This window comes from Chelonia mydas, chromosome 11 (genome assembly GCF_015237465.2).
Source record: "Chelonia mydas isolate rCheMyd1 chromosome 11, rCheMyd1.pri.v2, whole genome shotgun sequence".
NCBI classification, from domain to species: Eukaryota; Metazoa; Chordata; order Testudines; family Cheloniidae; genus Chelonia; species Chelonia mydas.
In genome coordinates this window covers 20,169,985-20,186,117 of record NC_051251.2, presented here as the reverse complement: position 1 = coordinate 20,186,117, position 16,133 = coordinate 20,169,985, and the positions used below count along the sequence as shown (strand labels likewise).

General features: G+C 35.2%; 1 protein-coding gene across 4 annotated transcripts in view; it reads right to left on the bottom strand.

Annotated features, from left to right (window-relative positions):
• SPOPL (speckle type BTB/POZ protein like) overlaps nt 1-16,133 on the bottom strand; it is a 61,744-nt gene that overhangs the window by 24,309 nt on the left and 21,302 nt on the right. For 2 of the 4 annotated variants that reach the window (XM_037912022.2, XM_037912024.2), the window contains exons 2-5: nt 6,577-6,713; nt 6,267-6,388; nt 5,832-5,983; nt 1,659-1,786 (exon numbers count right to left, since the gene is read on the bottom strand). In XM_037912022.2, the coding sequence (XP_037767950.1) occupies nt 1,659-1,786; nt 5,832-5,983; nt 6,267-6,388; nt 6,577-6,654 (480 nt within the window). In that variant the 5' untranslated portion in view covers nt 6,655-6,713. Of the gene's footprint in view, nt 1-1,658; nt 1,787-5,831; nt 5,984-6,266; nt 6,389-6,576; nt 6,714-13,302; nt 13,375-14,226; nt 14,393-16,133 lie in introns of those variants that run through there. The other 2 variants (XM_043524995.1, XM_037912023.2) reach the window with 2 other exon arrangements.

Sequence of the window (16,133 nt, the reverse complement as noted above, 5' to 3'; positions counted from 1 at the left end):
GTGCAGTTTAAGCAGGATTTCAACCTTAATTATATAGCCTTTGCTTGGGTGTTAAGCCAGAAGTTATTTTAACAAATTTATTGTAAACTACTAAATATAATGCTTCTTTCTGCCTTTAGAGGCAGAATATCTCTAACACTTAATATTAGCCAATGATATTTTGAAAATACAGAGAATTTTAATAGGAAAGAAATATTTGTTTTGAGATTAAATATGTTTGAATTAATTATTAGGAATACTAATTTCTTAATAGAACAGATAAGTCTCCTATGTTCAAAATTATATATGTATTTTATCTTTAAACTTATGTAGTGCAAGTCATTTTCAAACATAAATGCTATCAGGTAAAGCTAGTTTGGTGTAAATTATTTGATGCTGGGCAGGTTTTAAAAAGAGCTCATGAGCATCCTCGCATAACCATCAAGTATTTTCTACATTTGCTTTTATCAATCAAATAATTGTATTCAGAATAAATTCATCATGCAACTAATTTAACTTGTCTGTCTAAGTGAAAATAAGATGCACTATATTTGCACCATCTTGTCTCAGGGGCCACATTTCAATTATTCTTCCTACACAGCATAATGACATAAAATTAAGTTGTAATCTTGCCAAGACAATTTTACACATTTCCTGTAAATACGCAGATCAAAGCAAACTTATTAGCAGTTAAAGCATCTATCATCCCCCTAAGCCACTAATCAGTCCATGGCAGCAGTGATAACCTGCCAATGTCTATTTAATACCAGATGCACTAAGATCACAACTGTTCTCTGGGTTCCATTTTTAAAAAGTCATAAGCTGTCTTACTGGATTTTAGTATGACCATTTAGGTTACTGGCATGATTTATTATGATTTACATTTTATTTCCTCATATATTTCTCCATGAGGCTAAAATTAACTCCATGATATACACTAAGTATACAGGTATTTATTCTGTTCTGCTTTAAGTAACCTGCATGTTTGTTCACACTGTAGTGTTATAAAGGTAGTAAGTTATACAACTAGCCTTCAGGCTAAAATCCAAAATATAAGTCAGAGCAGTACACCTACAGTAGTTCGATTTTAAGAATTTAAATATATCAATTTTTAAATTCCCTCTCATGAGCAGAAGTTGCTGTAGGAATCTTGCCACTGGCTGAGAAATTAAGACAGCTATTTATTAAAGAACTGATGTCCATTTTACTTGAGAAACTTGCTCACTTGCTAAAATGTACTAGTTATGAATGTAGTATTCTTTCCTATTGACATTTAGCTTATTTTGTAATAACAGTCTAGGATAAAAATGTATTCCTGAGCTAGTGGAGAACAGTTTGATTGTTCTTCTAAATAGATTTTTACTGAAAAGAGCAACCTCACTATACTTGAGTTTCCATCTATGGGATTTATCAACCACCTTTTGTAAAAGAAGCTCTACAGCTCATTCCCTAGTCACTCGGAGAAGTCCAATAGGTTCACTATCATAAGATCACACCCGTTTTGGTATTTAGTACACACACACATATATCAAAGAAGGAAATACTCAACACACCATATTCACATTATGGTTTTAAACTTGCTAATTTACTATATCTGCAAAAAAAGTACATAATTTTATTAAACAGAAGCTTTTAAAAATCTAAGCAAAAAGATACCTTAATTAGTTAAAAACCCATACCTCACAAAATAATGTAAGCTTGTCATCTGGTAACAAACCATTAGCTTCATCAAGTAAAAAATCTCTTCGGATAAATTTTTTAAAACCCCAATCCTTGCCTTGCACAAATCGATATGCTCTTTGGCTTTCTGGCAAAAGACAAAAGAAACAGAACAAGTATGCTCAAGCAAAACATTTTGTTAAACAGAAAGATATGGGGTAACTGAGCTTAAAAAAAAAACAATACTGAGAAAGCTTAACAGTTAAATTGATTTAACTAAAGTCAGTTTAACATACTTCATATATTGTGTCATTTCTTAGAAAATCCTAAACAATATTTACTTTGTTTTTAAAAGACTTGTCCAGAATAATTTTCTCTATATTGTTCCCTAGAATTGTCTAGAATAATCTTATTTGTACTAAATCAAGGACTATTCATTTAGATATTTCTTCTCTAGCTACAAGCTAATTTGTGTAGTCACCCAAGCTGGTTGGGAAAAATTTTTTAACCAGACAACTCTGATTATTCAAAAGCAAAATTGTTTGTGAGAAAGGGTTGGTTCTGATTAATTTTTTGAAAAAAGTTTTGAAATTGTCAATTTGTTTTGACAAAAAAAAAAAAAAACCCCAAAGTCCTGTTTTTCAGGTCAAAATGACCTTTCTTTAGATATTTTAAAATTATTTTATGATAAAATATAAAACAATAAAAGCAGTTGTTTTGATTTTGATGTCTCAATTGATGTCATTTGAATTTTTTAGATTTTAGTTAATGAGTTTTCAAGATTTCAACTCAGTCCCTTTTGGGTCAGGAAATTTTTTCAAGATCTATGAATAAAAAACTAGGTCAGAGGAAGAGATGTACTAGTTCTAAAATCCTAAAGGACACCGTGACCAGAACAATCATATCACAATTGTCCCTTCTGGACTTACAGTCTAGGAGTTCTATTCAGTAACTACAGAAAATACTCCCTTTCTTTAGTAAATCAGTTAGTTTTAAATGCAAAATGTATTTTAATAAACTTTTTCTTGTATATCCAGCACATTTTAAAATAGCTTTATTTAACTAAAAGATTTTAAAATGCTGTTTTTGTCCATTTCAATGAATTTTCATACAAAGAGAGCTTGAACCATTCACCATAACAAAAAAATGTAAATATCAAGAATCTAAATGAGTATGTCAAGCTATAAAATTGCCTAAATAAGTTTGTATAAATATCATATATCCTCCTGGTTAGCAAAAAGTACCAAGTTTAGTGTAATGGCTACATTTAGTCTAAGTCAACCATGTTTTAATGGATATCAACCAATGAAACTCACCCTCTCTTTAGGGAAATACAAAGTAGTACAGATGAAAAATAAGATTAAAGTCATTTAAATCAAGGTTTCCTGCTTGCTGATTAAATAATTTAAATCAATAATGTTATATTGCTTTGATTAGAGTCAATCCACTCAACTTTAAGGCATCTAGGGGCACGTTTTTGATTCTTCTTGACCAACATCTCAAAACACATAACACTGTAAAACTTCAATCACAAAATAACTTCCAGAAAAAGGAAACAAAACAAAGGCTGTTCAAATTCAATATCTCTAGAATTAGCCTAGCAATAACCTCCAACTTCATGAGTTAAAATTAGAAAGCTTTCTAGAAAAAAGCAGCAACCAAAATTAAACTGAAAACACAACAGTTTGTTAGGGGTTTACAATACCAGAGAAGTGAAGCAACATGAAAATAGTTACTACACTAGAATTTAAACAATTAAAGGATCAGTCTTTATCCATTCCACACACAACTCCCTTCACATCAAGGAGAATTGTGGACAGAGCTCTGCATCTTTAGTCAACATCCTAGAGCTTGGATAACCATCCTTTTGTGTTGTATTTAAGTCTAAATAAAAATAAAGCAGCTCCAGATTCAGGAGTCAATAGGAACCTAAATAAAATAATTGGAAAGGCAATGAAAATAAGATTCAAGATAACAGGTATTCAACCATAGGGCCCAAAAGTGACTCAAAACTTAAGAGTTGCCACTACAAAAACTGCAAGGTGTGAAGTTTGCTTATTTGTGATTTCTGATTTTCAAACTAGAGTAAACAACCCAAAACACTGGTTTCAGCATTTCTTGCTCGTCAGTGTTTAAAATAAAAAATGAATGAAAAAGTAATAGCTCTCTCACAACATACGATGCCTCTTCACATCTTATATGAAATGGACATGTATATTAGACATCATGCACCACACCTTTAATTAACTGCATGAATGGATAGGGAGATTGTATTAAACTAAATAAAGGATGTTATCCTGTCAACACATACAGGAGTAAACGAGAAGGCTTAAAGGGATGGAATATGTTGTTTCCATCTATGGTAGACGGGAGAGGAAGAACTAGCTTTGGCTGACACAGAATTTGCATATTATAATGTTAGCCCAAGACACATCTGTACAGGATTCTATGTTGTATTATTTGGGGCCTGTGTTCTGTTTATGGAAATAATTTAAGTAATGCACATAGGTGTAGTTATGTAAAGGGAGAAATTACAGGCGGTATAGCCTGAGGAGTCTGGGTCATCCTGAGATAGAAAGCAATAAGGACCCAAAAACTCAAGGAAGCCCAGTGGTTCCTACGGTGTGCTCTGAATTTCCCATCCAGAGATCTGCCAACTTGTGCAGGCATCATTTTGAGTGTCTGAACATTTAAACAGTTAACTAACTGCATTGCAGCACAGTCTCATCATATTTGGTGTTTTTCTTAAGCACTCCAGCCCCTTGAATCATGTAGTTACAGGAGAATCTGAAATGTCATGTTAAAAAAAAAAAGTTTCTAGACCTCATCCTGTGAGAGGAAAGTTTGACAACATGAAACCAAAGGCTCAAAAGCAAGAAGGCATATGTCAAGGTTCCTTCCCCACTCTGAACTCTAGGATACAGAAGCGGGGACCTGCATGAAAACCCCCCCACGCTTATTTTACCAGCTTAGGTTAAAACTTCCCCAAGGTACAAACTATTTTACCTTTTGCCCCTGGACTTTATTGCTGCCACCACCAAGCGTCTAACAAATATATAACAGGGAAAGAGCCCGCTTGGAAACGTCTTTCCCCCCAAAATCCTCCCAAACCCGACACCCCCTTTCCTTGGGAAGGCTTGATAAAAATCCTCACCAATTTGCATAGGTGAACACAGACCCAAACCCTTGGATCTTAAGAACAATGAAAAAGCAATCAGGTTCTTAAAAGATAAGAAAAAAGTAAAAGAATCACCTCTGTAAAATCAGGAAGGTAAATACCTTACAGGGTAATCAGATTCAAAACAGAGAATCCCTCTAGGCAAAACCTTAAGTTACAAAAATATACATTCCATTCAGCACAACTTATTTTATCAGCCATTTAAACAAAACAGAATCTAACGCATATCTAACTAGATTGCTTATTAGCCCTTTACAGGAGTTCTGACCTGCATTCCTGCTCTGGTCCCAGCAAAAGCAACACACAGACAGAGAGAACCTTTGTTTCTCCCCCCTCCAGCTTTGAAAGTATCTTGTCTCCTCATTGGTCATTTTGGTCAGGTGCTATCGAAGTTGTCTTAGCTTCTTAACCCTTTACAGGTGAAAGGATTTTTCCTCTGGCCAGGAGGGATTTAAAGGTGTTTACCCTTCCCTTTATTTTTATGACAGCATATATACAAAGAACCCCAACATATATATGGATATATACATGGATTGACTGTACTGCAAACTGGGAAGAAGTAGATCAAAGTTTAGAGTTTTTACACATGTGTAAAGAGATGTCAATAAAAAGTATTTCAACTTAACGTAATTAATATGGCAATCAATCAGCAAGTATCAGCGTATGATCAACAATAAGTAAATAAATCCACTAAAAAAGAAGCAAAATTAGGGTAACATAAAACAGAACCCACTACAAGAGCCAGATAACAGAATAAAGATTGAATCTGAAATGACTGTGGTTAGCAATTATAATTTATGAGATTAGCTCAATGTTCATAAAGGTGAAAAATATGAAATAAGATTTTTTTTTTAAATTGAATGAAGACCATATGAGGACCTTAAACATTAGATACTTTAAAGTTTGCCTCAGAGTTAAATCCTCTACTTAAAAGTAAAAGTAAATTCATTTCAGAGTTTAATTTCATGGGGATTTCCTTAAAATCCTGCATTACACCATTTGTAATTCCACTTACCCATTGCTTTTGTTTCTTCTCTTTTAGCATTCAGAAGGGAAAATTTGAATTTTGCTCTGACTTCACTTTTTGGACAACTGACTAAAAGCAAATATAATGACAGGTAGTCTTTGCTTTCATCATCTAAACCCTTTGGGTTTACTCTCAGGCACCTGAAACAAAATGTAAAGGACTAAATTTTAAATTGGACAGAATAAATTTAGAAACATTTTGATAATACATCATGATGATGTACACCAACAAGTAAATGTTTCCCTTATATTCCCCTCTCCCTTTATGATCGCTGTAACCATGACTTATCTGAAAAACACTAGATACTTAGTATTATAAGCCTTTCAGAATCTTCTCTTGATTCAGTGTGTAATACGTTATTTAACTTTTCAACCCTTTAAGTTAAAAAGGCCACAAACAACTGATAAAAAGAAGAGCTCTTACCACTTCATTTTGTCATTTGGCCCTGATGAAAATGTAGAACTCTTTAAAACTTCACCCATTTCTTCTCGGCAAAAACTGAAGTTATTAATGGTCCACATGTAGGAAAATTTTACTACTTTCACCTGAACAAAAGATGTAGAAAATTACTTCAAATTGATACTTCAGTTTTTAAATCACTTGTCATATAGGTAACTGCTACCAATGAGAATAGTTCAATTGTCAGCACTGTTCAAATTGTTATCAGAAAAACATTTGCCTAGACTGATCTTGTGAAAAGAAAAACCCAGTCACTGAAGTTTGTATAAGTTACCTGTGTGTAACACCAGCTTTCGGCCACAGGTCCACTGGACATCTCTCCAGGTGGTGGAGGGGTGGGGACTCTCGACATTGCCACCTTTATTGCAGATTTACAGTATCACGGCAGCAGACCACTCTTCAGCAATTTTCCTACAAAAAATAAGATTATTATATTTAATAAAATGGAGTGACCAAAGAATAGTTTAATGGGGGTGGCGGGAGGAAATAAGCCTATTACTACATTTTGGTACGCCAGCTATTGTTTTAACTGTGTAGTTTTGAAATTCCATTCGATAAATTACTGAAAATATCAAAAGCAACACCTAGCAGAGAAGGCAATAGTTTGTGTTTAAATCTACATTAGCTAGGTCCCATACACTCATTGAGAAGCACATTTTACCCAGAGATCTGCAAGCTGGATCCCAATGTGATATTTAGTTTTAGAACAGTAGAGACAACCTATATATCATACTTCAAAAATAATTGTGCTATTTGAACATTACCATTGCCAATTACCACCTCGAACCCTCTAGTCATATTATTAGCCTTCCCTTGTGGACTGGGTCCTTTTTATTTGTAAAGTGCCTTGCATGTTATATGCAATAAATTAATAATGATAAAGTGAATTGAAAATGCCTGTGGGGCCACAAATTGTGGCTGAAAGGGGCGCTGGTCATCTGGGGACACAACAGAGTCAAATGGTACAAGGATCCTTAGAAGAAAAGATAAGAAAAAGTATGCTATTTTAAAGAGTAGTATTTTCTTCATACTTCTATTAAGCAGAATTAAGGACAAGGCATGAACTCAATTTTTTTTTTTAAACGAAGTAGCCATATTACTGGCAATAAGCCATGAGTACATCTGTATGCAACTGCCACAATTATTATGTAGTTGGGAGCTCATTTAAGTGCCTCCAAGGCATAGCCTAAAATATTCTTGTTGTGGTTTACTCTTACATCTCAGTATCATGTTTTCTCCAACATACTAGAAGTTGAGACAAACTGGAATATTGTAAAGCATGTTCCTACAATAAAATATTTTAGAAAAATTCCCAGCACATGAAGCCTCTTTTAACCAAGTCCCTACCTATCACTGAAACTAGAACATGACCACCATACTATAGGTTTGATAACAACGGACAGTTTTGTTTCTATAAATACAAAAATTATTTAACTAAATAGCACAAACATTTAATATATAAGAATTCACATTTTCTGATAGAAGGGACTTAAATAAGACTACCATATTTTCCCCAGTATTTTATGAGTCACACTAAATATGGATTTTTGCCTAACTAAGTATATTTTATCACTTTTGTCCCAAAGTCAATTTTTAAAAATTGTTTCAGTATGCTTTATATATAAAGCAACATGGCTAACTCTTAATGACAGAAAAAGCATACATATTTGTATTAAAATGGTAATGACTCACTACAATCCAGATTAAGTTCTGAAATCTTATTTTACTCATGTTTGAGTCTAACAAGTAACTACACACACCTATATTGACAATTATTACACTCAATAAGGAAAAAACACAGTCTTGCAGATGGCACTGAAACAGGAAAAAAAATGCATGAAACTTTCTAAAATGAAAAAACCACCACCAATAAATATAATATTTTCCTTTGCCTCCCTCCATGGCCATTGTTCGCCTGCATTCCTACTGAATTTTAGTTTTGCCAATCCTTTCAACCAAATTAAAAAACACGAATTTGATTAGTTGCACCACTTGGTTAAACATAACAAAATAGCTTTTTTCCTTCTTCTCCTCCCCCCCACCTCCAAGGTCTGTCCCCTTCTCTTTCTTTTTCCTACAGCTGTCTTCCTATAACTAAGCTTGTATGTTCTCCCCCAAGCCTCAAAGATACTCTCCTCACTGGTTTCTCCAAGAAGGTACTAGCCTGGAATTCAGAATGAAGTCTGCAGAAACTGAACCCTTCTCTACTACATGGGAGCCACAAAAGCCAGAGGGCTCTGCATTTCCCCATCAAGACCCAGCCTGAGATATCATAGAGAACCCCAGCAGGTTTGGTACAGAGATGGACTAGGGGGAGGGAGCTGGGCCAAAAGGCCTCTTACCACACTCTATGGTGGTGGCAGTTATCCATGCTGCACTGGTAGCCTGAGGGGAGACAGCAAGTGAGCAGTCAAGAGCATGGCTGCTGTTGCAGGCTCTATGGACTTATTATAAGCATGGTCCTCCCAGAGGCACACTGGCAGCACTCCTTCCATGGTGATGAGGAGAAGGAGCTGCTTGCCCTGGAGCCAGTTTTTCCCAATCCTGCCCAAGAGCAAAGAACTGGGTGACACGACTGAGACTGGGCTGTGAGGAGGAACTATGTCCTGTCCATAGAGCAGGCTGAGCTCCAGGAAAGAGAGAGAGATTTTCTTTTTGCCTCTGGCCTTTTCCAGCCTAGCTCATTCCCTGAAGGGGCACCAGCTGCTGGAAATACCTGAAAAGGGGAAGCAGTGGTGAGGAGACAGTCTTCCTTAAACACAAATGCTATCTTTGGGCACAACTAGGAATTAGATGGACAAATGTTGCCCCAAATTGTTAGGAATTTGAACAAAGTTTGGAATTTCCCCTCAGAAAAATTTCACAACAACAAGGTCTGGCTAGATCACCACAGGAGGTTGGTAAGACTGGAGGGAATTCAGGGAACAGGACATTCCACTCCCGCCAGCGGCAGATAGATCTGTCTCTGTCCTCAAGCCAAAATCAGGCTGATGTACCCATTGTAACAGATCGGTGGACCTTTGAATGATTTCCTTCCTCTCAGCCTCAGCAATTTTCCTTAGCTGTGCTCTCTGACAAACTCTGGTCAAATAGTTACTCTGCTTCTAGTAGCCAGAAATTTTTCCTTCCCCACACACAGGACAAGTGGTGGTAGAATCTTCATCCCCTTCACATTCTCCTAAGACCCCTGGCCTTGGTTTAATTTTCTCAGCCAGCAGTGCCATCAACAGAAGCCACCCATACTACGCCACCCCCATCATCCTTTGCAGCAGAGACAATGCAGCTTTCCTATGTAATCCACTATAGGAAACTGGAGCCCCAGTATAATGGGGTGGAATATCTTCCACAAACACTCCTAGAATTTAAGATTCCAGGAAACATGTTGTTACCACCATGCCACCACGAGAGGAAAGTCAGAAAGTGCATCACATCCATATTCTTTGATCCAAAGTAACTAGCTTCCTGCCTGCATCAGTCTTGGCTCAACAGTTTTAACCTCAAAAGCAGCAAAAAGTAAATGCTGCCGTGCTTTCCTGCAGCAACATAATCTTCACCTCCCTATCACAAAGCCAGACTTTCAGTTAACTTTTTCCAAATCAATGTGTTAATGAGATTTTTTTTTTTTTAAGTTGTACATGCAGCATACAATCTCAATTTTACTGCAGTACATATTTACTTGAGTTTTCCTTGGCTGCTGGTTGTAGCTCAGCTATCAGAGGATCATCTATTTCTGTCACTCATTTTAGATACTTTTTAACTTTCAAAACAAGTCTAGTTAGCATTTATAGGAGTCTAAAACCTAAAGTATCAGATGTAAGTACCTTAAAAAGAGCCACAGCACATGTGAAATCTTTATGGGAAAGAGTTTTATTATACATAGTTCTAAATGTGATTACATGCTAGACCTTCTGAAGTTGTATTGCAATAGTATAACATTTTAAACTAGATGTATGGATACCTATTTAAATAATGGGCCTCCAATAATTTATCCTTTAACTACACCTCTACCCTGATATAACATGATCCAATATAACGCGGGTTCGCATACAACTCGGTAAAGCTCCGACATGCTGCTCTGAGCAGCATGTTAAGGGTGCTGGGCCAGGGCCGAGGGGTTGGATAAGAGGCAGAGGGTTTCGGGGGCAGTCAGGGGCTCCCCTCACAGAGTCTGGGATGCAGAAGCTCTGGGGGGGCACTTTTGGGGGCCCTGCAGTCCCAGAGTGGCCTGGGGGATTAGTGTGGGGCCGGGAGCAGCCCGCATTATATTGGGGTAGAGGTGTATTCAGATCGTATGCCACTCCTAAGCACAGGATAAAGCTTACTGAATAACTATGATTTGAAGTTTACTTACGTTTTCTACTCAAAAGTTAAGCAGTGAAGAATGATTTAGGAAGCCTGTTGAGGACTACACCTGTTATCCTGTAAGATCTGTTCCAACACTCAGTGCAAAATAACGTACAGTCAATGAAAACTTACTCTATTCTAAACAAATTTTGAAGCACTTCGTATCAGACCATTCCATCTTAAAGAAAAATGCTTCAGTTAAAGAAAATACACTTATACTCATAGCACCATTTTGCAATGTAGATTGCTAATGCTCAGTTCACTATCTGATAGCCTTTTCTCTGCCTAAGTTTCTTTAGTGGGCTGCAAACTTCCCTGTTCTCCCATTCCACCATCATACAATTAAAACTATACTGCTGGCAATTCTTATGTGTCTTCCGTAGTAAATGAATGAACAGACTCTGGAACAAATATCTGTGTATAGGTTACAAAAAGCTTCTGGTCTGAAACCACTTGGGTGTGTCTCTCACCTATCAATTCAACTAATATTTTAATTGCTTTTAGCTACTAATATTGACCTTAAGTATAGTGCTTCCATACTTTAGCTGTAGGAATAGTACAGTGAGAATAAATTTCCTTTTTTTTTAATCTAAAAAAACAATATAGAAAAGATTAGATAAATATTTAGCCAAAGGAAACAATGCCATTTTCCCAGACACTTTGAATGACTGTGGATTTAAAACAAAGCTATTTAAATTACCAATTTTAATTATGATTTAAAGTAGCAAGCAGGAAAGCATGATTTTAATCGAGTTTTTGCATTTGTATTTTTGAGTTATTTTCCTAAAGACAGGTATATTCTCATTGGTTGGTAAGCATTAAAATATCTGATTCGCACATTTAACACTAAATTTGGTGCTTCTTCTTGCTAACCAGGAGTATATACTCTATCAGTACACATTTCTTTAAGCAATTATATAGCTTAACTATTTACTAGATGGTAATTAATTTTTTTACTTGTGATTAGTGTCAAGCTGTGTTTGGATGAAAATTCAAATACAATTAAAAATGCACAATTCTTTTTATTTACTAAAACTATCTTAAATGTGCTAGATACGGAAGAAGAAAAGTTTATCAAAACATGTTTTGCATTTAAAATTGAATTTATTAAACAAAGGAAATTTATAATTAATTAATTGAACTGATTGTTTCCAGTCATTATTCCCTCAAGATTTTGGAACAAGTACACCTCATCCTCTTGCATCTAGTTTTTATTCAGATTGAAAGATGAAAACAAACTTTCCTGCTTTTTCAGCTACTAATTAGTTTCTTAATTTTGAATGAAATGAAGTAATAGAATAAATGGAAATGAAGAAAATCTTCTCTTCTGTACCTGCAGAAGAAGCTAATGCAATCAAAAGCTGGTTTAGCAGTTCAAACAACTCCATTTTCAGGTGCTTAAGCTCCAGACATCCACCAGTTCAGTGGTTTGACTTTCTTTGAAACTTGGCAGTAAACATGTACTGCTTAATTTTTATTTAATTTAAATGACTAATAGATAATACATTAAGGCCCTAACATAGGTCAGCTTTTTCAAATTTAATTTAAGTAGTTTTTTTAAATGAACCTGGTTTTAGTTTAAATCAAAAATATTCAATTTAAGTAACACAAAATTTTTATTTAAAAAATAACTGATTTTTATCCACACTGATTTGAATACATAGACAACCGTCAACTAATAACCAGAGCGATTCTTCTTTACATTAGCCTGGAAGCCTACCGAAATACAACAGGAGCAGTAACTTGGCAAGAGAAATTACCTAAAATAATACTGTAATATGCAATACTGTCTTTAGTCAACTGAGCCCCCAAGAGTCTTTAGATCTTAGTAACAATACTACCGACTGCAGTAAGAAAATATTAAGGAAAAGACTAATAATAAAACGAAAGTATTGGCAACAGATATTAAATGTGTATTTTACAACATGTTTGAGTTGTCATAATATTTTTCTGCATTTAGATGCACTGAACATGCTTCAACTATCATCCTAAAGAAGCTGACAAGCAAGTCAACCTTTTGTAGTTTAGATCTACCCAAATTTTGTCTGACAGAAATTTTAAAAATGCAGACTATTTCTCAAAGGTCAGCTAGTGTATATGAATCAATTCCAGTAATTCCTGCTTTCATTTCTATTACATATCTAAATTTAGAAAGCAGAATTGAAGTGGACTCCAATGTGCATGTTTACATGGATGAACATTTGATTTGTTAATCTGAAGTCAATACAATCCCCTCCCAAACAATGAAGTGAGTTTGCAAAGTAATTCAAATTAACATGGTCTAGCTCCAGTGATACCATTCCAATCCCCATAATCAAAGCAGTTTCGCTGGATTTTAATTTATTAGTTTCCTGTGACGGGAATCAACACAATAAATTTTTAACATTTACTATTTGGGAGAAGGAAGTATTAAGTTTTCAAATACCTGATCATTTAAAATCTCATTGGCTCCCAATCCTGGGCTAAAGCACAGTGCAAAAACCCAACTCAGGATGAAGGATGTATCACAGTATCAAACCAGCGCATAGCAAACCCAGAATGAGGGGCATGCAAAACTGTCTTAAATGTCCTCTTTCCCTTAACCACAGCGGCATGCATGCAGGAGCAGTATACCAGCTGTCATTAGATATAGGTCTCTTACACTAGGGCAATATACCTATGGCTGGTTAAAATGGGTTTAGCATCACTTTATCAGGGCAATCTTCTTCCGCCCGAAATCCTGCAGATACTTAAAAAAAAAAAAATCCTCAGTCATGAGAAGTGTTATTTACTACGTTGTTCTGTCAAAATATTAGTCTCGTAAACTGACCATTTTGTTCTTTAAAATAATTAATAAACTGTTATTGGAAAGAAAGTCTGAATTTGAGGACAAGACAAGACAGTCAAAAAGCTAATTAAAAGGAACAATCTGTTACCCTTATCCAGACTTCTGTCTGTCTGTAAATAACTACATTACATGATAAAAATAATATAATCATTACATCTAATTACAAAGATTAAGTACACTTTTGTTCCCAAGGTCAAACTGCATTCCCTGTATACCAAAATATGTGAGACTAAATTTCCTGCTGGAGGATGCACAGCATTTACTCAATATGTATTTGCAAAGTAAAGGCTATGCAATTTGCCAATCTGTCCATTTGTTCCTTAGAAGAGGATGTTGAAAGTAACAGATAATTCTGAAAAATGCATACAAAATAGCATTTACCTAATATTTACTAATTCTTATCACATCCACTACTCTGGCACTGGTATCTAAGCACCTAATATATGCTAATTCAATTACTGTACTTAAACTACTAAACATTTTTTGTTAGATATGTTACTTTTCCATGCAGTTAGAAATATTCTGTGGCCAAGTACATCTTTAAATTAGATGTTTATACCTTAGAAATATTAGAAATATAAAGTCTTGCTTTCTTTATTTTTTTTGGAGGACTTGTTGGATAACTTGTCTGAGGAGCAAGAGCGTCAGCTTCTTAAAAGGAGATTCTCTCTTAAGCACTTTAAAACAGATGTTGACAAGGACAATTTTCCAGTCTCTGTTTCTACATCACTCAAGTCCCACTCTCTCTCTTACCTACTTTTGCCTCCTTTCCATCATTGTAGTTTCTTTTTTGGCAGATTTAGAGCTACAGACTCCATACCACTCTGAACACCCAGATGTGTCCAATGACCCAGATCCTGATCAGAGCACCCACTGAAGCAGCAAGAAATTGACAAGATGGTTCACTTTCACTTCTGCTCTAAAATCAAAGCAGCAGAGCATGAGTTTTGTTAAATTTCTATGCACTTTAACAGTGAAACTGCTTTAGTCAAGACCCAGGTTATCCAGCAAAACCGTACAACAGCCTGATCTTCAATTTGTTGGTCTTACATGCAATATAACTCTTCATCTAAGTCACCTATCCTAGCTGTCTGTTGTCCGAGAAATAGGATTTTTTCGAGTCTGACTACACCAAGGGTAGTACAAGTAGGGGAAAGCAAGCAAGTTCACATCGAGTTTTTGTACCTTTGGAAAACTGCCATTTCTGGACAATAAGCATATGAATAGTTAGTTAATCAAAAGGGTTACCAGAAACTCAGTGGGGCATATTAATCTAAAGACTCTTCGCACTGGAATCAGAAATACACATAGGAGTTTTAAAACCACCCCACAACTACATTTACCCTCCCTTTCAAACCAACAGTTTACAGTCATTATTTTAGTGACACTGTATGTGTATTATACCCATTAATACAAGAAGCTTTAAGCATGTGAGTTTACTGTAATAATTATATTCCATTTCTAATCCAGTATATTTCTAGCCTTAATATGAAGTTAGATCAAAAACAGCAGAACTGTTAATCGAGATGCAGTTCATTACAACTGGTTGATCGTAAGTTTCCCATTTTATAAAATGTCATCTTCTCCAAGTCTCTCTTTGCTACCAGTAAAACAAATGAACTTACATTTTGGGGGGGTTTAAACTCACAATAACTCAGTTTTATGCTCCATAACATGCATTGGAGAATGAGGTCATCTATCCACTGAAGTCAATGACAATGAAAGGTGGGGAGGAGCCAGATAAAAATTCTCAGTTCTAAATAAAGTATACTGTAGCTATACTGAGGGATTGCTAGAGGACACGGAAAAATTACCACTTTCCTCCAGCCATGCATGCATTTCAAGTAAAGACAGGAAACCCAATATCCTAGTTATCTTAACCTATCTTATCAGTTCTTATTTTCCAATTATCATTTGGCTGTCCCCTGAACTTTCTCTAATTTATGTTATTTTTGAGGTGATCAAAACTAAATGCTGTACTTAGTGAATTTCCCTCAGTTGCTGCAAAAAGTATAGTAGTATCCTTTCTTGGTTCACATATATTCCTATTAGCAAAACTCAGAATTATCCTTGCATCAATTATTTCGATGGATAAAAATTCGATTAAAAATCAGTTTTATTTAAATTCAATATAGAAAAATATACCAAAATTAAATTTGAAATTGACAGCCGATGTTAAGGTCTAAGCTTATTATAATCATTTAAATGAAATACAAAAAATATTAAGCAGTACATGTTCACTGCCAATTTTTAAAGAAAGTCACTGGCTATGCAATGGGAACCAGAGTTTGCTGAAGTGCTAAACCAGCTTCTGACTGCAGTAGTGTCTTCTGCAAGTGCACAGAGAATAATCTTCTTCAGTTCAGTTTATTCAACTAGTTCAGTTCAATGGCTACTTCACTCACAATTAAGAACCCAATTGGAGTTGAAAAAGGAGTCTGTTTTCCTCTTCCAAACTATAAATAAAACTACGTGTGAACATGTGAGAGGATGAGGTCTACCGCTTCTAAAATCCTCAAAGAATGATGATCAGAAACAACTCGTTCAATTTGCTAATTAAGTACTTTCTTTAATAAGTTACTGAGTTTTAAAAGCAAACATGTTCTGATAAACTTTTCTTCTTATGTATCCAGCACTTTGAAGAATACTATTTAATAAAA